This window comes from Acipenser ruthenus, chromosome 12 (assembly GCF_902713425.1).
Source record: "Acipenser ruthenus chromosome 12, fAciRut3.2 maternal haplotype, whole genome shotgun sequence".
Lineage (NCBI taxonomy): Eukaryota > Metazoa > Chordata > Actinopteri > Acipenseriformes > Acipenseridae > Acipenser > Acipenser ruthenus.
Window position 1 is genome coordinate 42423997 of NC_081200.1, and position 22737 is coordinate 42446733.

The 22737-nt window shown below is 46.7% G+C and overlaps 3 protein-coding genes across 3 annotated transcripts; 1 reads left to right on the forward strand and 2 right to left on the reverse strand.

Moving 5' to 3' along the window:
- Positions 1 to 1114: 1114 nt before the first annotated feature.
- On the reverse strand, positions 1115 to 8669 carry LOC117971259 (polyisoprenoid diphosphate/phosphate phosphohydrolase PLPP6). Its single transcript, XM_034919367.2, has 2 exons — positions 7920 to 8669; positions 1115 to 5573 (listed from the first exon to the last, which is right to left on the reverse strand). Exons 1-2 carry the CDS (start codon positions 8356 to 8358, stop codon positions 5206 to 5208), a joined length of 807 nt encoding a protein of 268 aa, XP_034775258.1. The 5' UTR covers positions 8359 to 8669; the 3' UTR covers positions 1115 to 5205.
- On the reverse strand, positions 6118 to 7203 carry LOC131740131 (uncharacterized histidine-rich protein DDB_G0274557-like). The gene is made up of 3 exons (XM_059035241.1): positions 7013 to 7203; positions 6821 to 6964; positions 6118 to 6772 (listed from the first exon to the last, which is right to left on the reverse strand). The coding sequence occupies exons 1-3, from the start codon at positions 7201 to 7203 to the stop codon at positions 6133 to 6135; spliced, it is 975 nt and encodes a 324-aa protein (XP_058891224.1). The 3' UTR covers positions 6118 to 6132.
- Positions 8670 to 9182: 513 nt separating the features above from the next.
- LOC117971260 (peroxiredoxin-6) lies at positions 9183 to 21425 on the forward strand. Its single transcript, XM_059035242.1, has 5 exons — positions 9183 to 9361; positions 12940 to 13096; positions 14265 to 14411; positions 14789 to 14935; positions 21205 to 21425. Exons 1-5 carry the CDS (start codon positions 9270 to 9272, stop codon positions 21331 to 21333), a joined length of 672 nt encoding a protein of 223 aa, XP_058891225.1. The 5' UTR covers positions 9183 to 9269; the 3' UTR covers positions 21334 to 21425.
- Positions 21426 to 22737: the final 1312 nt, after the last annotated feature.

Sequence of the window (22737 nt, forward strand, 5' to 3'; positions counted from 1 at the left end):
TATCAGTGTTACTCTTAACATACCTGCAAGACTGTGACCAATCCGAGCCTTCTTTATCAGTGTTACTGTCAGCATACCTGCAAGACTGTGACCAATCCGAGCCTTCTTTATCAGTGTTACTCTTAACATACCTGCAAGACTGTGACCAATCCGAGCCTTCTTTATCAGTGTTACTGTCAGCATACCTCCAAGACTGTGACCAATCCGAGCCTTCTTTATCAGTGTTACTGTCAGCATACCTGCAAGACTGTGACCAATCTGAGCCTTCTTTATCAGTGTTACTCTTAACATACCTGCAAGACTGTGACCAATCTGAGCCTTCTTTATCAGTGTTACTGTCAGCATACCTCCAAGACTGTGACCAATCTGAGCCTTCTTTATCAGTGTTACTGTCAGCATACCTGCAAGACTGTGACCAATCTGAGCCTTCTTTATCAGTGTTACTGTCAGCATACCTGCAAGACTGTGACCAATCCGAGCCTTCTTTATCAGTGTTACTGTCAGCATACCTGCAAGACTGTGACCAATCCGAGCCTTCTTTATCAGTGTTACTGTCAGCATACCTGCAAGACTGTGACCAATCCGAGCCTTCTTTATCAGTGTTACTGTCAGCATACCTGCAAGACTGTGACCAATCCGAGCCTTCTTTATCAGTGTTACTGTCAGCATACCTGCAAGACTGTGACCAATCCGAGCCTTCTTTATCAGTGTTACTGTCAGCATACCTGCAAGACTGTGACCAATCCGAGCCTTCTTTATCAGTGTTACTGTCAGCATACCTGCAAGACTGTGACCAATCTGAGCCTTCTTTATCAGTGTTACTCTTAACATACCTGCAAGACTGTGACCAATCCGAGCCTTCTTTAATCAGGAATGTTTTATTGTTCTTAACTACTGTATTGTCTTTTATCTCTTTTATTACATGTTATACAGCAGGGGAGGCAACCTCCAGTCCAGGTCTATGTTCCAACCAGTTTAACAGCTGACTGAGTCCTAAAGCACTTGACTACTTTTATTTAAGGCCTGCGAAACCTGTAATGGAAACAGCGCTCCGGGAACGAATTGGTCTGTCCCTGGTTTGGAGAACCAGAGAAGTCACAAAATAAAACAAGTGTTCAACTTATCAACATGTTATATTTATTTAAAAAAAAATATAATCACAATATGGCCGCATTAGAATAAATCTCAATTTCAAAGAGTCACATAAGTAATACATGAACACTCTGTATATGCTCTATCTTTATATAGCTGGTGAAGTGACGTGACATGCATTGCAGAGACCTGTACAGCAGTGATATCCACCTGGGCACCAGTGAGGGTTCCCCAGGGTGCAGCAATGCAGGAACTCCAATAAGGGCTCAAGAGAAGGCTTGTGGGGTTCTCATCCCCTTCAAGGTGTAATTAATGACTTGAGTGGACCAGCATTCAGAAACAACACATTGCTTAAAGGCAGTCTCTGATTCTTACTGGCAGTAAAATAAACGTTAGCTTGTTTGATAGAGGGGGAAGAACTTGTACACTCCCTGGCAAATACCTGAGGGCACCAGAGGAGGGCGCCCAGGTGCTTGATAATGCCACCTAGTGAGAGACGAGGGAAGCACATTACTTCCAATGGGTATAAACTGAGTGACAACAATGAAAAAAAAAGCAATACAAAAATAAATGTATGTAACTGATTGAAGCTTTATATGTGTGAATGCCTCAGTGATGGGCCAGTCAGATGACAAGCAGCAAAAACAGAACCCCATGCACAGTGGCAGGGAAGAGGAATATCCAGCCAGCGCGTATCAATCTGTTTGCTAGCAGAGAGACAGCCCCCGTTATAACCAGGTGAAACCCAGGGAGACATGACTGTCGTTCAGAGCGGAGACTGGAGCGGGGCTTTCCAGGGCTGGAAGTGCTAGTGTGGAGCTCCTGCAGAGCTGCCAGTTTGAACCCTAACCCCAACCCTAAAACACAAGAACATTTCAAAGCATTACACATCTAACCCTAAAACACAAGAACATTTCAAAGCATTACACATCTAACCCTAAAACACAAGAACATTTCAACACATTACACATCTAACCCTAAAACACAAGAACATTTCAACACATTACACATCTAACCCTAAAACACAAGAACATTTCAACAAATTACACATCTAACCCTAAAACACAAGAACATTTCAACACATTACACATCTACCCTAAAACACAAGAACATTTCAACACATTACACATCTAACCCTAAAACACAAGAACATTTCAACACATTACACATCTAACCCTAAAACACAAGAACATTTCAACACATTACACATCTACCCTAAAACACAAGAACATTTCAACACATTACACATCTAACCCTAAAACACAAGAACATTTCAACACATTACACATCTACCCTAAAACACAAGAACATTTCAACACATTACACAACTAACCCTAAAACACAAGAACATTTCAACACATTACACATCTAACCCTAAAACACAAGAACATTTCAAAGCATTACACATCTAACCCTAAAACACAAGAACATTTCAAAGCATTACACATCTAACCCTAAAACACAAGAACATTTCAACAAATTACACATCTAACCCTAAAACACAAGAACATTTCAACAAATTACAAATCTAAACTGAACCCGAAAACAAAAAGTTACACAAATTACACGTTGTGATTTGACAGCATGACAGATCTAGATATTATTGATTTTTTCTCTTTTTATATGACAGTGACTGAGTTAAATAATCTCAGTTGTTTTATGTGAGTGTTAGTTTTGTTGCCATCCTATTCTGAACAGCGTAAACACATACAAAGCTCTTTTCTATTATTCCCAGGGTGTCCTGCACTCAGCAGGCTTGGGAGGGAGGCACTGTGAGCAGGTCCCTGGCGATCAAAGGTCTTAGTTCCTGCTAGCCCACACACTCACTACGATCTCTATAGAGACACTTGAGGTGAAGCGCCTTGCTTTAAACACCAGGCTGAGTTTGACAATCTGAAACCTGTCGTAGTGTACCATGGTTGGATCTGCATGACAGAGTTCTCCTGCCAGTTCAAGGAAAGGCACTTATAGCTCCTCCAGACCATTCCATTGCAGGACCTCCAACCAGGTCCTTTATATTTTAATTGACCCTGCTGCTGAAGGTCAGTGAAAACAGGGGTGTCCAATCCCAGTCCTGGAGGACCGTTCCACTCCAGGTTTGACCAGTAAAATTAGAGAATGAACGACTTCATGGTCTGGATGGGGGTGTAATTGGTTTAATTAAACAATTTAAAACAGAGAAGGACCAAACGTAGACACTCCTGAATTAGAAAGTTATGTTGGATTGGTTGGAACGAAGTCTTGCAATGAAATGGACCTGAACTGGAGGTCTCCCACAACAGCTTTCATCCAGCGCACTCCAGCGAATTTGTTCTGAAGGCAGCTGGTCGTTTAGGACAGGTAGTCTTCTACACAGCTTCTCAGTGCCCTGGATCAGTGGTACTCACCTGTGGCTCTTTCAGTCCATTCAAAACAAGGACCTGGTTTCAACAAGGCTCTGCACTGCTATATTCAATAAGTAATTACTGGTTTCAACAAGGCTCTGGGCTGGAATGGACTGAAAGAGAAACAAGGCCCTCTCACTTACTGCATGATGAGAGTTACTCCTCAGAAGCTACCTGCCCATGTATTACGAGGTCAGCATTAGACTCCACGCCTGTCCTACTCTGTCACTGCTCCTCTTCATGAAGGCATGACTGTAGTCAAACAATACAGTGAGAGATTTACTGATGAAATAAAATCATTTTAAAAAAGTATCAGTGTTAATGCCTGCCCTGCGAAACTAACAGGAAGTGCTTGGATCATGTCGGTGCTCCGGAGTAAACGTGTCCCTGAGCGCAGTTTCAATTCTGTTAGCTGCCACTGCAGCAGAGGCAAGCTCAAAGCGGTGTCAGCACCCCTTAGTGAAACGAGACTGCTGTGCTCCTGAGCCAGCCCATGGCTGGAAGGACGAGGCGACACACAGCAGCTGCTGAAGCGACTTTGCTGTTGCTGACATTTCCAAGGAATTTTCCGTGAGTGAAAAATGTGAGCAAAAAAAATAAATACGCTTTCCATTTGAGCAGCTTGGTGAGGTGGGGAGGCTTGCGAATGTCACCTACAAGCAGTTGTTTCCACAGTTGCCTGAAAAGGTTTCCACTGCGCTAAACAAGACACGCCCACCCCACTGACACTAAACAAGACACGCCCACCCCACTGACACTAAACAAGACACGCCCACCCCACTGACACTAAACAAGACACGCCCACCCCACTGACACTAAACAAGACACGCCCACCCCACTGACACTAAACAAGACACGCCCACCCCACTGACACTAAACAAGACACGCCGACCCCACTGCCACTGTAGCTCCGTTTGAGTGCCCACCCATGGGCCGGCCTGGTCCTTACATTCATTTGGGCTTTTTGGGAGAATTTGAGTAATCTGTAGTTGCTTTTTGCAGCATGGGGCGTTCTGTAAGCGTGTTGAGCCCCATCACACACAGCACAGTGAAACTTCATGCGTTTGCCCTTGCACTCCTCACGTCAGAGAAAGTCGCTGCATTGCAATGAATGTGTGGAGGTGCTTATGGAAACGGTACAGCTAGTGTTCACAAACGTATCAAACACAATGTACATTTACAGTAATAATCTCATTACCAGAGCCCTCGCTTGTGACCACTCTTTTTTCAAACAGCTTCTCTGTTTTTTCTTGAGAGTCAGTGCTGTACAGGTTCTTTTGCTAGTGTATTTCCGGCAGGTAATGGACGCCTGTACATGCAGTTTTCTTTTAATTACGCCTCGAATTATTCTTTGTATATCAGCAAGAATAGCTTCAGTAATATCAGATGTTTGAATAAAAGCAGACAGTGAATCTCACTTGCTGGAGACAGAGTTCAGGAGACCCTTTTCTTTCAAATCCCAGCTTCCTAGCTGGACATTCCTGGGGAAATGAACAAGAATCACTGGTCCAGTGCTGCAGGGAGCAGAATTCGGGTCATCAGACACCTCATCTACCAAGTCAGACCCCTTTCCTTCCTTCCTTATCCCTTCCCCTAAGTCCCCCTCTAACCCTACTTCTCTCCTCATCAATTCATCCCAGGTCCTGCAGCTACACCAGTCCTTTCTCCCCCTGACCTCAGTGCCCCTGCCTACCCCTCCCTTCCATACCTCCCCCTCAACCCTCCCCTATCACCCCAAGACTCCCAGCAGCTTCTGCAAGCTGGCGGTGGAGACCCACAGCGCCTCCACCAGGCTGTACTGGAAATAGCCCATGAAGAATCCGAAGGCCACGTCGGTGACGTTGTGTCGGCCCAGCATGACCCGGGACAGCCCGACCAGCACGGCCCAGAGCAGCACCAGCACGCGGACCGGCGCAGCCAGCACCAGGTGCGTGAGCAGGAAGCGCGCCCCCATGGCCGCCCGCGTGGCGTGGCCCGACGGGAACGAGTACCGGTCCACGGAGAAGGTGGCGAACATGTCCATCCGGTTGTGAGAGGGCCGGCGTCGGCGCACCAGCGCTTTGACAATCCCCACGAGAACCACGTCCAGGAGCAGGGCTGTGCGGAGAGGAGGAGGGGAGGAGGAGGGTAAATGCCAAGCCATCATGCCTGCAAACTAACCTACTGCAATAGTTACACCAGGGATAGAAATAAGACTGCCATTGCACAGCTTTACAGAACAGGGATACAGAACACTACAGCACACACATCACTTATCACAACAGGTGCATTTCAATCGGTTTCAAAACTGGATGATAAGACTCCTATTGCACAGCAGTTTCACCCATTCCAGGTTTTACTACGAGCTTGATCAGCCACAGTGTGTATAGGTAACAAGCTCAGGTGTGCCTCATTAAACTAGCAAAACCAGGAATGGATCAAACTGCTATGCAACAGGAGCCTTATTTCCATCCCTGGCTTACATCTAGTTTCATAACATACATGTTATCTTACCTGAAGTGTCTATCCAACTAGAGCCAGAACTAAACAGATTGCTCAACCAACAACATTTTAGGTCATATGCTAGCAAAGGCAAAACAGTAACCCAATGCAGAACAAAGTCCAACGCATGAGGACTGCTGATTCATACTATAAATAAACCTTTATGGTTTAAAAATCACACAGCTTGCAAGAAATACACCTGTTCTGATAACTGATGTGTGTGCTGTAGTGTTCTGTAAACAGCTCCCTTTCCAGACAATAACTGAACAGAAAACACATTGCTATACCTGTGAGTGTGGTGTGTAAGCTGTCTCATAGGAAACACATTGCTATACCTGTGAGTGTGGTGTGTAAGCTGTCTCATAGGAAACACATTGCTATACCTGTGAGTGTGGTGTGTAAGCTGTCTCATAGGAAACACATTGCTATACCTGTGAGTGTGGTGTGTAAGCTGTCTCATAGGAAACACATTGCTATACCTGTGAGTGTGGTGTGTAAGCTGTCTCATAGGAAACACATTGCTATACCTGTGAGTGTGGTGTGTAAGCTGTCTCATAGGAAACACATTGCTATACCTGTGAGTGTGGTGTGTAAGCTGTCTCATAGGAAACACATTGCTATACCTGTGAGTGTGGTGTGTAAGCTGTCTCATAGGAAACACATTGCTATACCTGTGAGTGTGGTGTGTAAGCTGTCTCATAGGAAACACATTGCTATACCTGTGAGTGTGGTGTGTAAGCTGTCTCATAGGAAACACATTGCTATACCTGTGAGTGTGGTGTGTAAGCTGTCTCATAGGAAACACATTGCTATACCTGTGAGTGTGGTGTGTAAGCTGTCTCATATGAAACACATTGCTATACCTGTGAGTGTGGTGTGTAAGCTGTCTCATAGGAAACACATTGCTATACCTGTGAGTGTGGTGTGTAAGCTGTCTCATAGGAAACACATTGCTATACCTGTGAGTGTGGTGTGTAAGCTGTCTCATAGGAAACACATTGCTATACCTGTGAGTGTGGTGTGTAAGCTGTCTCATATGAAACACATTGCTATACCTGTGAGTGTGGTGTGTAAGCTGTCTCATAGGAAACACATTGCTATACCTGTGAGTGAGGTGTGTAAGCTGTCTCATAGGAAACACATTGCTATACCTGTGAGTGTGGTGTGTAAGCTGTCTCATCTCATAAGAAACACATTGCCATGAACCCCCCTTTCTGTAAATGAACTGTATAACAGGGATCAGCATCTCTATAGAGTGCCCTACTAGATTATCCTATAGTAGTCTCCAACAGGACATAATATAAACACACAAGGATGTGCACATACTGGCATGCCAGGGATGGAGATAAAACCAGCGGCTATATGTAGAAAGTGCTGGGCTATTTTCATACCCACTTCCAGGAATAATGCAAACTCGTGCAATGATCCAAATACATTCTGCTATTTGAGCCATTTTCCCACATCCATGAAATCCTGAAGACTACTGTCTCCTCCACTGGACAGGAAAACTAGTCTTTATCACACCACTTACACAGGCAAGGAGAGAGGCTTTACAATTAGAGAAGTGTCAATAATAATAATAATAATAATAATAATAATAATAATAATAAAGCAGTAGCAGGCAATGTTCAATAAAAACACAACATAAGAAAGTACCATGAGTCTCCTGTGGGACTTTGACGGAGCAGCCAGTAGTGTGAAGACGGATGGATGGATGGATGGATGGACGGATAGACGGATGGAGGGTGGGATGGACGGATAGACGGATGGTGGGTGGGATGCATGGAAGGAAGGAAGGAAAGGTTGCTTTAGGAAGGAAAGGGGGCGGCTCAGGTAGGGAACGTGCGTCCTCGGGTTAGAGAATACACAGAAAGGACGGAGACGAGGAGAGGGGAACGCAGATCGGCAGGGAATGGAGATGAGGAGAGAGGAGCCGACTCTGTGGAGGCGGACGGGACTCACCCAACAGCAAATTCAGCATGATCTCCTGCCCGGCGGCGCTGTCGCTCTTCCACATGCAGTACAGAGTCCCGGCTATCCAGGGGATGCCGTGCCCGGAGATCTCAATGATCTTCATCAGCGGCCGGACGCTGCCCCAGGAGGAATCCTCCTCGGCACACACCCCGAGCCGCTTGGACATCCACAGGTCGATAGCGAGCAGGGACCTCAACGCGATCCCCGCGAACGACGGGTTCAGCCGCATGCAGTCCTCCTCCGGGAGCTGCTGCTGTGGGCCGGTGGCGGAGGCGCTGGCCGAGCCGGACCCGCGCCGCCGGGTCGGGCTCTCGGAGGCTCTGAGCCGGGCCGAGGTCGGGTCCGAACCCTGCCTCTGCAGCAAGTGCGGCGACGGGGTTCGGTTCAGAGCCCGGCCGGCGTTGTTTTTTGCTTTGGGAGAAGGCATGTCCTGCTGTCGCTCGCTGTACCGCAGCCCTGTCTGCGCTGGGAGCACAGTAACAGAACAGAAACCTCAGATCCTACTTCATTGATCCTACAACCTCAGATCCTACTTCATTGCTTTCCAGGTGAGCGCGTCTCTCTGCAGATTCGTGTTACTGACACCACGGCGTCACCTTCCTGTTCCAGCCAAGCTTGGGGCACAGCAGAACCACGTGACTATGTGAGGGCCCGCCCGCCATTGCAAGTGAGGGCAAGCGCTCCCTCAAATAGGAATGCAGTACTGACTGTACGAATAGCAAAGCTAGTCGTTATGTGGTTCTGTCAGCCCATCCCGTCGAAATCACTTGACTGGACACCCATGACCCGTATAAACCGCTCAATTGAACAGTTACTGACACGGCTGGAAAGTCCTCGACTGTAAGTTCTGTGCACAGCGAGTCCAGGGCGAGCTGAAGGGAACTCCGCCGCAGTCACCGGTAACACAGAGCATGGTTCTGACATGATGTCTTCTAGCGTTATAAGAGAAGGCACGCAGTCACCCCGGGGTACTGTTATTTATGTATTATAGGATTGTGCAAAGGAGCGTTATAAACATGGAAATAAACAGGATCCTCTTTCTGACCGCAACATTTCACATGAGCCAATGAAACCAAGCAATAATAAAACAATCTGACACGATATCTGCAACAAAACCAGTAAACAAACAAATAAATAAATAAATAAATAAATAAGGGTCCAAGGAAAAACAAGACTTAATTGCATCATGTTTTTATTTTTGTCTCTCATTTGCCGGGCACGCTGAGTCTCCGCCCATGATCATATTAGTTGTGCTGTGGCCCGCCTGTCTGCCCCAGTCTCAGCGCAGCGGGGTGAGCCTGTCCTCCCTCTCTCCTCTGAACCGGTTTAACTGCAGACATGCCGGGGGTACTGCTCGGAGACGTGTTCACCAATTTCGAGGCTGACACCACCATCGGGAAGATACAATTCCACGACTTTCTCGGCGATTCGTAAGTTGCATTTCAGCTTGTTTGTGTTCGAAATAAAAACGAACGATCACACGCCCGGATTGCGTTTGCATACACAGCAGCAACACAACACAACACAACACAACACAACACAACACAACACAACACAACACAACACGCTGCCTGGCTGGACTGCATTATAGAGACAGACCACTGGGGTGCACATGCTGTTAACTGCGATTCGTTTTATTACTGTTAGAAATCTCACTGCACTGTTGTTATTATTGATATTATTTACTGTTACTGTAAATATTATTTACTTTACCATTTAAATTACCATGAACATATGATTGCTTTATTTATTTATTCTGTATTTTTCCATACTTATTATTCTATCTCATCGTGCAAAACTTTAGCAATACTGATAATATGTTTTCTTTTTTTTTGTTTTGGTACCATATGTTGTTTCACATGTCATGTACTGTAACTGCTTTGGCAATACTGCCGATTTTAGTCATGCCAATAAGCACCTTTGAATTTGAGGGAGAATGATTACATGCCGAGTATGGTTTTATTTGGAAATGCCAGTTTGAGTCTTTCTTTGGCTTCGGCAGAATACTTTTAAATACCAGCAGCAGTGTGCTGGTTTGAGTTCTGGTGCCTCTCCACACAGTAGATAAGTGGTGTTTTTGGTTTGTGTTCTGGTGCCTCTCCACACAGTAGATAAGTGGTGTTTTTGGTTTGAGTTCTGGTGCCTCTCCACAGTAGATAAGTGGTGTTTTTGGTTTGTGTTCTGGTGCCTCTCCACACAGTAGATAAGTGGTGTTTTTGGTTTGTGTTCTGGTGCCTCTCCACACAGTAGATAAGTGGTGTTTTTGGTTTGTGTTCTGGTGCCTCTCCACACAGTAGATAAGTGGTGTTTTTGGTTTGTGTTCTGGTGCCTCTCCACACAGTAGATAAGTGGTGTTTTTGGTTTGTGTTCTGGTGCCTCTCCACACAGTAGATAAGTGGTGTTTTTGGTTTGTGTTCTGGTGCCTCTCCACACAGTAGATAAGTGGTGTTTTTGGTTTGTGTTCTGGTGCATCTCCACAGTAGATAAGTGGTGTTTTTGGTTTGTGTTCTGGTGCCTCTCCACACAGTAGATAAGTGGTGTTTTTGGTTTGTGTTCTGGTGCATCTCCACAGTAGATAAGTGGTGTTTTTGGTTTGAGTTCTGGTGCCTCTCCACACAGTAGATAAGTGGTGTTTTTGGTTTGAGTTCTGGTGCCTCTCCACACAGTAGATAAGTGGTGTTTTTGGTTTGTGTTCTGGTGCCTCTCCACACAGTAGATAAGTGGTGTTTTTGGTTTGAGTTCTGGTGCCTCTCCACACAGTAGATAAGTGGTGTTTTTGGTTTGTGTTCTGGTGCCTCTCCACACAGTAGATAAGTGGTGTTTTTGGTTTGTGTTCTGGTGCCTCTCCACACAGTAGATAAGTGGTGTTTTTTAGCTTGTACTTTTTTGCTGGTGGTCTTAATGTTTTCTGTGTTATTCATTTGTATAATTACTCCATGTTTTTAAAATGTTTGATTGCATCATCATTCGGTCTTAATGTTGCAACCAAAAAACTCAGTGAACACAGAACACAGTCCGAAGTGAGGATTGAAAGTGATTCCTCTCCTCTCCTCCAGCGCTCCTCGCTTGTGGTTCCCTTTCAGTCCATTCCAAACCATCAGCTTATTCCAGTGGTGTAGCTAGGGGGTAGTTTTAGTTATTTGAAGGACCAAATCTTTGCTACGCCAGTGTTATTAACCATTATCAAAAAATCTCCATCCACTCCGGAAACAAAATCCAGGCTAAGCCACTGACTTATTCCAACCCAGTCCTGGGGTTCACTGCTCCCCTCAATGAAGTCTGGTAGTATTATTAGTATTATTATTATTATTATTATTATTATTATTATTATTATTAATAAAATGATCAGGAGTTTCAGCAGGGTTGTTGTTTGTACACGGTGTCGATTCCACCTTTTAAAATGTGGGACGGAAGTGGAAACATCCCCCCCCCTCCCCCCTCCCCCCTCCCCCCTCTGCTCAGCAGCACTCGGCAGAAATAACTGGGTTGGTCCTGCCCTGACTCACTGACCTGATTGTTTGCCAGTAAATAAACCCAGTGGTTAAAATGTAGAACAGAAGTAGCAGAAACCCTGTAATAAATGTGACTCTCTGGTTCCCTTGAAGGTTTTCCTCAGTATTTCCACATATTCACTGCCATGCTTTTCTAATGGTTCTGTTTACCACAGCTTACCCTCGTTTGCCATTTGTTTTTTAACATGCTTCCCTATGCTTTACCAGACCTCTCTGTGCTTTACAATGCTTCCCTATGCTTTACCAGACCTCTCTGTGCTTTACAATGCTTCCCTGTGCTTTACCAGACCTCTCTGTGCTTTACAATGCTTCCCTGTGCTTTACCAGACCTCTCTGTGCTTTACAATGCTTCCCTGTGCTTTACCAGACCTCTCTGTGCTTTACAATGCTTCCCTATGCTTTACCAGACCTATCTGTGCTTTACAATGCTTCCCTATGCTTTACCAGACCTCTCTGTGCTTTACAATGCTTCCCTATGCTTTACCAGACCTCTCTGTGCTTTACAATGCTTCCCTATGCTTTACCAGACCTCTCTGTGCTTTACAATGCTTCCCTATGCTTTACCAGACCTCTCTGTGCTTTACAATGCTTCCCTATGCTTTACCAGACCTCTCTGTGCTTTATTCCACTTTGCTATGCTTTTTCTAAGGGTCACAGTGCAGCAGGTTTGTAGTTAACAGGTTACGTTGCAGATCAGTAACCTGCAAGTGGTTTGAAGTTACTGCGGTGTATACAAAGTAATCTTTGTGACCAAAGAAGAGCTTTTATTAACAGTGTTCCTCCAGCCCTAGTTAGACACCAGACTGGGACACAGACTCGTTTGTCTTCCTGTGCGGTTGATCTGTGACTCCGTGTGGTTAAGTTCTCTTTACGGAGGTAAAGAGAAGTTCTCTAGGACGTATTGTAGTATAATAAAAGCAGGTGGACTCTGCAGGGCAGGGCGAGGTGTACGTGCGTGCGTGTGGACTGGCTGCAGTACGAGTGGAACTTTCTATTCCTGCCCTGTTACACTTAAACCACTATGTGCCTGTGTGTGTCTCACTCCTGTGTGTGTCTCACTCTGTGTGTGTGTGTGTGTGTGTGTGTCTCACTCCTGTGTGTGTCTCACTCCCTGTGTGTGTGTGTGTGTCTCACTCCTGTGTGTGTGTCTCTGTGTGTGTGTGTGTCTCACTCCTGTGTGTGTGTGTGCATGTCTCACTCCTGTGTGTGCATATGTCTCACTTCTGTGTGTGTGCTTCTCACTCCTGTGTGTCTCACTCCTGTGTGTGTGTCTCTGTGTGTGTGTCTCACTCCCTGTGTGTGTGTGCGTGCATGTCTCACTCCTGTGTGTGCATATGTCTCACTTCTGTGTGTGTGTGCTTCTCACTCCTGTGTGTGTGTGTGTGTGTGTGTGTGTGTGTGTGCATGTCTCACTCCTGTGTGTGTGTGTGCATGTCTCACTCCTGTGTGTGTGTGCGTGTGTGTGTGTGCGTGTCTCACTCCTGTGTGTGTTGCAGGTGGGGTATCCTGTTCTCTCACCCTCGAGACTTCACCCCGGTGTGCACCACAGAGCTGGGTCGTGCTGCCAAGCTGTCGGGAGAGTTTGCGAGGCGCAGCGTGAAGATGATCGCTCTGTCCATCGACAGCGTGCAGGACCACCTGGCCTGGAGCAAGGTAGGGAGCAGAGCGACCGTCCTTCTGAAAGGAGAAACACTCCATTCATGATGTACATGCACCAGAAACTAATACAGAAATTACAAACAAAATACTGACAAAGCTGCCATAACGCTCCCCTACCCCCCAAAAAAACACAATCATCAAAGAAGGAAAGAAATGGGAACATGTCAGCTTGATTTCAGAATGGAGTTCAGCCCTGCATTGACTGGCACTCGACCCGCAGACCTGCATCACTGGGTTCGTTAAGTAAGTGAGCCGCTCAGAGTGAGAGCCGCTCCGAAAGCACACTGAGCAGATTTAAATGACTTCACGCTCTGCTCCACGAGAGCGCTGAGCGACTTTTAAAAATGGAGATTAATAATGATTTGCTTGTTTGTGTTTCTTCAGTGATGGCAGATGAAATGACCCCGTGTGAAGTTACTGTCCCCTGCTGGACCTCGCTGAGTTCGGGGCTCTGTTTGGACTGAACCTCGTATCTGGCTGTGTTTAATACCGACAATACCGACGTTAATAATGAGAATTATGAATAATATGAATACTACAAGCCTAATAATAATACATTAATAACTAGAAAACAGCTCTACATTAAAAAAAATGAAATTAAATGATACGAATTCGAAAACAACAATTTTTACCATCTTATTTAGCCAATATAATACATAACTTCATAAGTCGAAACCAGTTCATCGTTCTTGACAAACGTATTTGTCAATCCTGCCTGTGATCTCCACTTGTTTCCTGCCGGTGGCCATTCCGTCCGCTCACTCTGATCCCTGATGAAAATGCTCAGGAGCGCTCTGAGCGGCTCAGCGGGAGCGGAACTGAGCGAGTCGTGCAGTTGATTCTTTTACTGAGCCGTTCTGAGCCGCTCACTCACTTAACGCACCCCCTGTTCACTGGTGAGTGGGCTCGGTATTGCAGTAGTTTACCTGCCATGCTTCTCCACCCTGCATGCTGACTTCTGCAGCTGTGTGTTTACAAAGTCATTACTCATTACCCAGGATTGCACAGGTCACTTTTCCATCCCCTTTTTGTATCCACAGTTGGACGTTGACCCTGTTGCCATGACGACAGGTTTCTAGGGAATGATACAGCCACACAGAGCAGCTTACTAAAGACACACAAAATAAGAGTCCCTGCCTGACTCTCCCTCCCTCTCTCTCAGGACATCGTCGCCTATAACGGAGAGGCTCCCGACTCCACGCTGCCTTTCCCGATCATCGCGGATGAGAAGCGGGAGCTGGCCATCCAGCTGGGAATGCTGGACCCCGATGAGAAGGACAAGGACGGCATTCCGCTGACCGCTCGCTGCGTGAGTGACACGACCCCCAACCCGCTGTCTCGCTGCAGGGATGGGAGTAAGACTCCTACTGCACAGCACTTTCACCCGTTCCAGGAGTTGGTACAAGCCTGACTAGAGTCAGTGCACATCAGTGTATAGGTAACAAGCTCAGGTGTGTCTGTTTAGGAGTGGATCACACTGCTGTGCAATGGGAGTCTTGCGTTACTGTTTTGGCAGTCATGAAGATCGAGGCTGAAGAATATGAACGAGTAGACTGGAAGTAGACTCTCCTCCTGTGTAGAGAAGCAAATGAGAGCGTGCTGGCTGTGTGTGTGTGTGTGTGTGTGTTTGCGTCTGTCTATCTGTGTGTGTCTGTCTGTCCTAACTATCTTCCCCCCCCCCCCCAGGTGTTTGTCATTGGCCCTGACAAGAAGCTGAAGCTGTCAATTCTCTACCCTGCCACCACAGGGCGCAATTTCGACGAGATTCTGCGCACGGTGGACTCTCTGCAGCTGACTGCGCAGAAGCGCGTGGCCACGCCCGTGGACTGGAAGGTGTGAGAGCGAGAGAGAGAGAGAGAGACTTTGACTTTTAAGATCCTTTATTTAACATTCCAAATAAAATCCATTAAAACTCAATAAAGGTAAAACATAACAAAATTAAGATTTAGCAATATTAAAAAATCCTAAAATCATGTTCTCCTTAAAAATAGATTTTACCAATATAAAAGGATCATAAAAAATCAATTAAAAAAACACAGTGTTTTCTTTCTGTTAAAAACAGATTAAAGCCAAAATTAATAAAAACACTGTAAAACAATAAAAAATAAAATTAAAACTAGAACAAAAACTGGAGCTCCCCCTCCTCACTCACAGCACACAAGGCGTCTCCCACACACCACCTCTCCTGGAAGTCCTCCGGGTTATTATTTAGTTTAAAAAATTCAAAATCCACTCTTATCCGGCTGACCACCAAAACCCTGAACTGCAACACAACATCAGTCAGCCCGGCGCCAGAGATACTGTTCTTTCTGGATTTTAAAATGGCCAATTTTGCCTGACCCATTATAAAATTAATTAAAACACACCTGTTTCTCTTTTTAAAACTGTAGGGAACCCCAAAGATAAAAAGCTCTTTTGTGAACTCCTCGCCTAGGCCCTGCAGGAGCTCCTGTAGGAGATGGAAGAGTGGTCCTAGCCTGACACACTCACTATACATGTGAAACACTGTTTCCTCTGCAGAGCAGAAACAGCACTCTGAGCTAATGCTAGCATCAACTCTGTGGAGAAACCTGCCGGTGGACACAATACAGTGCAGGATCCTCCACTGCAGGTCCCCCGCTCTCTTGGTGAGGGGCAGTTTATACAGCACCCTCCATACTGGCCTGCACCCCTCCTTTACCTCCAGACATGCCCTCCATCTTGAATCCACCAACCCCCTCAACTGGTGGGAATGTGATGCCTTCACACAAATTTGGTAGATCTTCTTACTCTCTGCTGTATGAAGAGTTAGATCTTTAACTGTGTCTAGGTTTAATAACATTCCCTCGTTTCCTACACCCTCCTCTCCTTCACCTACTGCTGGACACACTAGCAGCCCTGGAAAGATGAAGTCTTGTCTCTGCCCTGTGCCGCTGGACATCTCCTCTCTCACAGCCTCCCTGAGCTCGGGGGAAAGACAACTTCTCAGTTCACTGACCATTTTCTCTGCCAGTCTCTCGGAGTGCCAGCCCAGCCGCCCAGACAGCTGTGTAGCAGTCAGCCAGCAGGAGAGCTCAAAGTTGATAAGATGTCTCAGCCTGGTCACCCCTGCCCTCACAAAGCTGGCACAGAGCGTCATTGACTGAAAGAAACGTACAGGGAAGAGCGGATTGAAAAATAGGGGCTCCTCCAACAGGACCCTGCCTGTCAGGGACCCCTCATCCCTCGCCACCCTCACTGTCCTCCAGGCATCTAAAACACTCAAGTAAAAAGAAGAGAGACCTACTTTAGCTAGTCTGGCACTCTCAATTAAAAACAGGTGTTTGTCTATCCCCAGCCCCCCTACTCTGCTGAGGAAAAAACAAGCTAGCCTCTTCCAATGAGCCTCCTCCCCAGCGTACAGGAGCCTCTGAACCGCCTGCAGTCTGAAGGCCGCCACCCTGCTGGCAATGCAGACCAACCCCTGCCCCCCTTCATCAGTGGGGAGATACAGGACCGCTGGCCTCAGCCAATGTCTCCCGCTCCAGAAAAACTCCAGCAGTATTCTTTGGATCTCCTGCACCATGCCCCGGGGAGGGTCCAGACACACCAGCCTGTGCCACAGCATGGAGGCCACCAGATTATTAATCACCAGGACCCTTCCCCTAAAGGACAGCTGGGCCAGCAGTCCCCTCCATCTCTGCAGCCGCCCCCTCACCCTGTCCACTAGGCCCTCCCAATTTTTCTGCATATATATCTCCACTCCAAAAAACACCCCCAGCACTTTTATACCTGTCCTGTCCCATCTCAGCGCCTCAGGCAGGACAGGGGGGGTGCAATCATGCCAACTACCTGACAGGAAGGTGTCACACTTTGCCCAGTTAACTCTTGCTGTAGAGGCTCTTTGGAATGTGTGCAGGCTCTGCTGTAGTGCCTTGATGTCTCCGTCACTGCACACAAACACGTTCACATCGTCTGCATAAGCGGACACCTTCACTGCGACAGAGGAGGGTGAGGAGGGCACTGCCCAGCCAACCAGCCGGCCCCTCAGCAGGTGCAGCAGGGGCTCTATGGCCAGTGAATAAAGCATTCCAGACAGGGAGCAGCCCTGCCTAATACCCCTGCACACTGGGAAGGGCTGACTCAGCCCATTGTTAATCTTTAAAATGCTAAAAACATTCCAATATAAAAGCTGGATATAAGAAATAAAAACAGGGCCAAACCCGAAGGCTTCCAGGGTTTTAAAAAGGTATGTGTGGTCGACTCTGTCAAACGCTTTCTCCTGATCTAAAGAAACCAGCCCAACATTCAAATCACATGTCTTAGCCATTGATAAAAAGTCTCGAATTAAAAACAAATTATCAAAAATGGAACGTCCCGGTATGCAGTAAGTTTGGTCCATGTGTATTACAGCTCCTATACACATTTTTAGTCTATTGGCCAGACATTTTGAAATAATTTTAAAATCAGAACATAAAAGCGATACAGGTCTCCAGTTTTTGAGTAAACACAGGTCTCCTTTCTTGGGCAGTAGTGTGATTACTGCCCTCCTGCAGCTGAGGGGCAGTTCTTTATCTCGGAGGCTCTCTCCCAGCACCTGCAAAAAGTCCTCACCAATCACAGTCCAGAAATTTTTAAAAAATTCAGTGGGCAGTCCATCAATGCCAGGAGCTTTTCCATTTGAAAGCTGTGTAACAGCAGTGGTCAGCTCCTCATATGTTAGTGGCTTGTCTAATTGGTTCTGTTCTTCCTCGCTCAGGGTGGGCAAATCCTGGAGCAGCAGGTCTGTATCCTTCTGCTCACAAGGCTCTTTGCTGTATAGTTCAGAATAGAATTTTACTGCCTCCCTGCTGATCTCCTCCCGGCTGTACAGCTCCCTGCCGCAAGGCGTCCGGACGCAGTGCATCTTCCGGCTGTCTGCTCTCCTCCTCTCCAAGCCAAAAAAGAAACTGGAGGGGGTGTCCATGTCTTTAAGCTCCATGAAGCGAGAGCGCACCAGCGCCCCCTTCACTCTTTCCTTCAGCAGGCTGCCCAGCATGTGTTTCTGCTCCCTCAGCGTTTGCAGGGTCTGTTCCTGGTGGTCTGTGTCCAGGCTGCTCTCTAACTGGAGAATTTTCAACTCCAGCTCTCTCACTGCTGCGTTCAGTGACCCGGTTGAATTGAGTGTGTACTGCTGGCAAAAGATTTTAATCTGCGTTTTGCCAATGTCCCACCACTGCCTAATATTTTTATAATTTGTTTTTTCTTTTTTCCAAATGTTCCAAAAATCATTAAATTGTTTTACAAAAAGTGTGTCCTGTAATAGCTTTAAATTAAAATGCCAGTAGGAGGTGCTGTGAGAGTCAGTGGTGAGTATTACTGTAACTAACAGGCAGTGGTGGTCAGAGAGGCTACTGGGGATGATATTGGCTTTAATGAATTTATTCAATTGTGTGTGTGATGTGTAGAAGCGGTCTAACCTGGCTCTATATATTTGTTGTGCGCGACAATGAGACCAGGTGTACTGTCTTGCATTGGGGTGCAGACACCTCCAGACATCAACCAGGCCACTGAACTGAAAAACTGCAGCTAATTCACTTGAGGATTGGGGATTGGGTTCCTCATTATTTCTATCCATTGTAAAATCAATAGTGCAGTTAAAATCTCCTCCCACCACCACCACATCATCATTATCAATATTTAAAAGAGCTTGCTTTAATTTATTAAAAATTAAAATGCGTTCCCTTCCTTTATTTGGTGCATAAATATTAATAAAAACAAATACAGTGCCACCCAACCTTGCTCTCACTTTTAATAACCTCCCCTTTTCAATTTCTTCAATATCTAAAATTGTTGCTCCTAGGCTGGGCTTAAATAAAATTGCCACTCCTGCACTGGTGCTTGAGCCGTGGCTCAGCACACACGGCCCCCTCCACTCTGCCAGCCACGCCGCCTCATTCTCCCTGTCTGAGTGCGTCTCCTGCAGCAGCGCGACCCCCGCCCGCTTCTGCTCTAAAAACTCACACAGCTGCGCTCTTTTAAAAGACTGTCTGCAGCCATTCACGTTAAAAGAAATAAAAACGCACTTTTCCATAGCGGCTAAAAAAAATAAAACTGACAGAGTAAAACAAGCAACAATAAAAAAATTCTTAAAAGAAGTATCCATTTTTAAAATTATTATTTGGCAACATTAGCGATCTTTTTCTTAATTATTTGAACATATTTTTTAAGACGGTACCTTTTTTGCTGGTCAAACTCCTCTAATGTTGCCTTTCGTGTGACGATGTGTGCTGAGTGGAGGAATAATCTCAGATCTGGGAAGAAGTTTTCAATTTCAACTCCCCTTTTCCCTTTTGTACTCTCCATAAACTGTTTAAATTCATCTAGGGTATAGATTTTTTTCCCCCTGTTAACGGGTTGGCTATCGGGGATGTCAGAGATAAGCGAGGAGTCAGAGAGCTCCCCCTCCATTTCCTCTGCTCCGTCCTCGCTGTCTCCTCCGCGGCTCTCTCCACCTCTACAGCGCCGCTCTCCTCTCCTCCTCCCAGCACAGCCACAGCCGTCACCGCTGCCTCTGCCTCCGCTTGCTGGGGTTCAGAGAGAGAAGAGCGCTGCACCGCGCCGGGTTGTAAGCCCGTCGCCGTGCCGCTCCCCTCTCCCTCCATATCAGGAGGGACAGACCCCCCTGCCTGAGACTGCAGGCTCCCCTCCAGCACAGGCTCGGGGCTCTGCTCCGTCCCCCGCTCGCTGTTAGGCAGATCTGCAACTTCTTTGTTTTTTTGTTTTTTAAGTCTTTTTTTAGCTACCATCACAAAACCCTCATCATTTTCGGTAGTTTTATTTTGTGACGGACCGTGGCTGAGTCTCTTCAGCCTCGGCTGTGGTGTGGGCGGCTTCATCCCGATCGGCGGCTCCCTGGTCTCTGCAGACTCCGGCTGGCGCTGCAATGGGGGAGCAGCCTCATCCTCCCGCTCACCCCCAACATCCCCAGCCTCCTCCCTGCCATCAGTACCCTGCTCCTGCCTTTCCTCATCTTTGTTTTTTCTCGGGCAGGCTCTCCTCTGGTGTCCCTGTTCCCCACAGTTAAAACACCGCATTGTATCCGAGCTGACAAACACTACGCAGCCCGTCCCTTCCACACTGAAGCTCCAAGCAACATCAATCACCTCCCCCGGGTTATTCAGCAGCAAAAACGCCTGTCTACGAAAAGACAGGACGTGCTTAACATTTGCATTTCTGCACCCTAATGGTATATTTTTAATTGGGGACACCAGTTTGCCATATCGGGCAAGTTCATTTGCCAAGGTCTCGTTTTTTAAAAATGGCGGCACATTAGACATGATTACCTTGGTAACAGGGGTTACTAAGGGGGATACTTGAATAAAATCTCCTTTCACTGAAAAACCTTCCTCCACTAGCTGATTGACCAGCGATACCTCTTTTAAAAACACGACAAACCTTTTATTCATACGGGATGCCGATATTATATTTTCACACCCGACCACCTCTCCCACTGCCAGCAGGCACTCCTCCACCGACACGCCGGCATCGGGCAAGCAGCTGACCCCGTGTCGACGGCTGAGAGCCCCCAGCCCTCCAGAGTGAGATCCCATAACGGGACCTACACACACACACACACACACACACTACTCTATAAACGGTAAAGTACAAACAAAGCAACGAAACAAAGATATATAAACAAACTAAACAATTAACAATTAAATATATAAATTTGCAAAAAATATAGTAGCGAAAACACTCTCCTACCGCACCAGCGTTCAAACGCTACCGCCTCTCCGCAAGCTCCTCCCACAATCCCACAATCCTCAGCGAGAGAGAGAGAGAGAGACGGGATCTCTTCAGCAGCACAGAGAGCTGCGCGGTATAGATTACACTCCAAGGATGGAAATAAGACTCCCGTTGCACTGCAGTTTGATCCATTCCTGGTTTTACTGTGAGTTTAACAAGACACACCTGAGCGTGTTACCTATATACACTGTGGCTGACCAGGCTGTTAGTAAAACCTGGAATGGGTGAATCTGCTGTGCAGTAGGAGTCGTCTTTCCATCCCTGCACTCTGCCACCTTGTGGAAATGCAGAGTATGTGTGGGGCGCTGCCTTCAGGGAATGCACACAGAGCTAACCGCGCGCTCCTGTCTCCACAGCTTGGTGACAGCTGCATGGTGCTTCCCAATATTCCCGAGGACGAGGCCGCCAAGCTGTTTCCTGCCGGCGTTTACACCAAGGACCTGCCATCAGGGAAGAAGTACCTGCGATACACCCCGCAGCCATGAGGGGGCAACGTGGGACAGAGCTGGACTCCTGACAACCTGCCGAGCTGAGAGAGAGAGAGAGAGAGAGAGAGGGGAGAGAGAGAGAGAGAGAGAGAGAGAGAGGGAGAGAGAGAGAGAGAGAGAGAGAGAGAGAGAGAGAGAGAGAGAGGGGAGAGAGAGAGAGAGAGAGAGAGAGCGAGAGAGAGAGAGAGAGAGCGAGAGAGAGAGAGAGAGAGAGAGAGAGAGAGAGGGAGAGAGAGAGAGAGAGAGAGAGAGAGAGAGAGAGAGAGAGAGAGAGAGAGAGAGGCGTAGGGGTGGGGGTGCAGAGAGTACATCACTACAGAGACAGTTCAGATACATCCCTACAGAGTTCTTCTCTTCCCTCACAGTCCTTTTCAAGTCTCTCTCTCTCTCTCTCGTGTGGACGGTGTATTCTTGATAATCAAGCTGAACTCTATATTCCTCTTTGCTTTTCCACAGGGTGTGCACTAGGTAGACTGTCTTGATATTTTTTGCTCTGTGAATGAACATCATTTCAGTTTTGAATTAAAATAAGTTGATTTAAGAGACTGAGCGGTCTTGGCTTGTTATTTCTATCCCCACTCTGTCCCGAGTCCGTCTCACTGTGTCCTCCTGCTCTCTACACTGCATCTGTCTCCACTCCGTCTCACTGTGTCCTCCTGCTCTCTGCACTGCGTCTGTCTCCACTCCGTCTCACTGTGTCCTCCTGCTCTCTGCACTGCGTCTGTCTCCACTCCGTCTCACTGTGTCCTCCTGCTCTCTGCACTGCGTCTGTCTCCACTCCGTCTCACTATGTCTTCTTTACCAGTGTATAATACATCCCCTCATGACAATACCAGTGTATAATACATCCCCTCATTACAATACCAGTGTATAATACATCCCCTCAGTACAATACCAGTGTATAATACATCCCCTCATTACAATACCAGTGTATAATACATCCCCTCAGTACAATACCAGTGTATAATACATCCCCTCAGTACAATACCAGTGTATAATACATCCCCTCAGTACAATACCAGTGTATAATACATCCCCTCAGTACAATACCAGTGTATAATACATCCCCTCAGTACAATACCAGTGTATAATACATCCCCTCAGTACAATACCAGTGTATAATACATCCCCTCATTACAATACCAGTGTATAATACATCCCCTCAGTACAATACCAGTGTATAATACATCCCCTCAGTACAATACCAGTGTATAATACATCCCCTCAGTACAACACCAGTGTATAATACATCCCCTCAGTACAATACCAGTGTATAATACATCCCCTCAGTACAATACCAGTGTATAATACATCCCCTCAGTACAATACCAGTGTATAATACATCCCCTCAGTACAATACCAGTGTATAATACATCCCCTCAGTACAATACCAGTGTATAA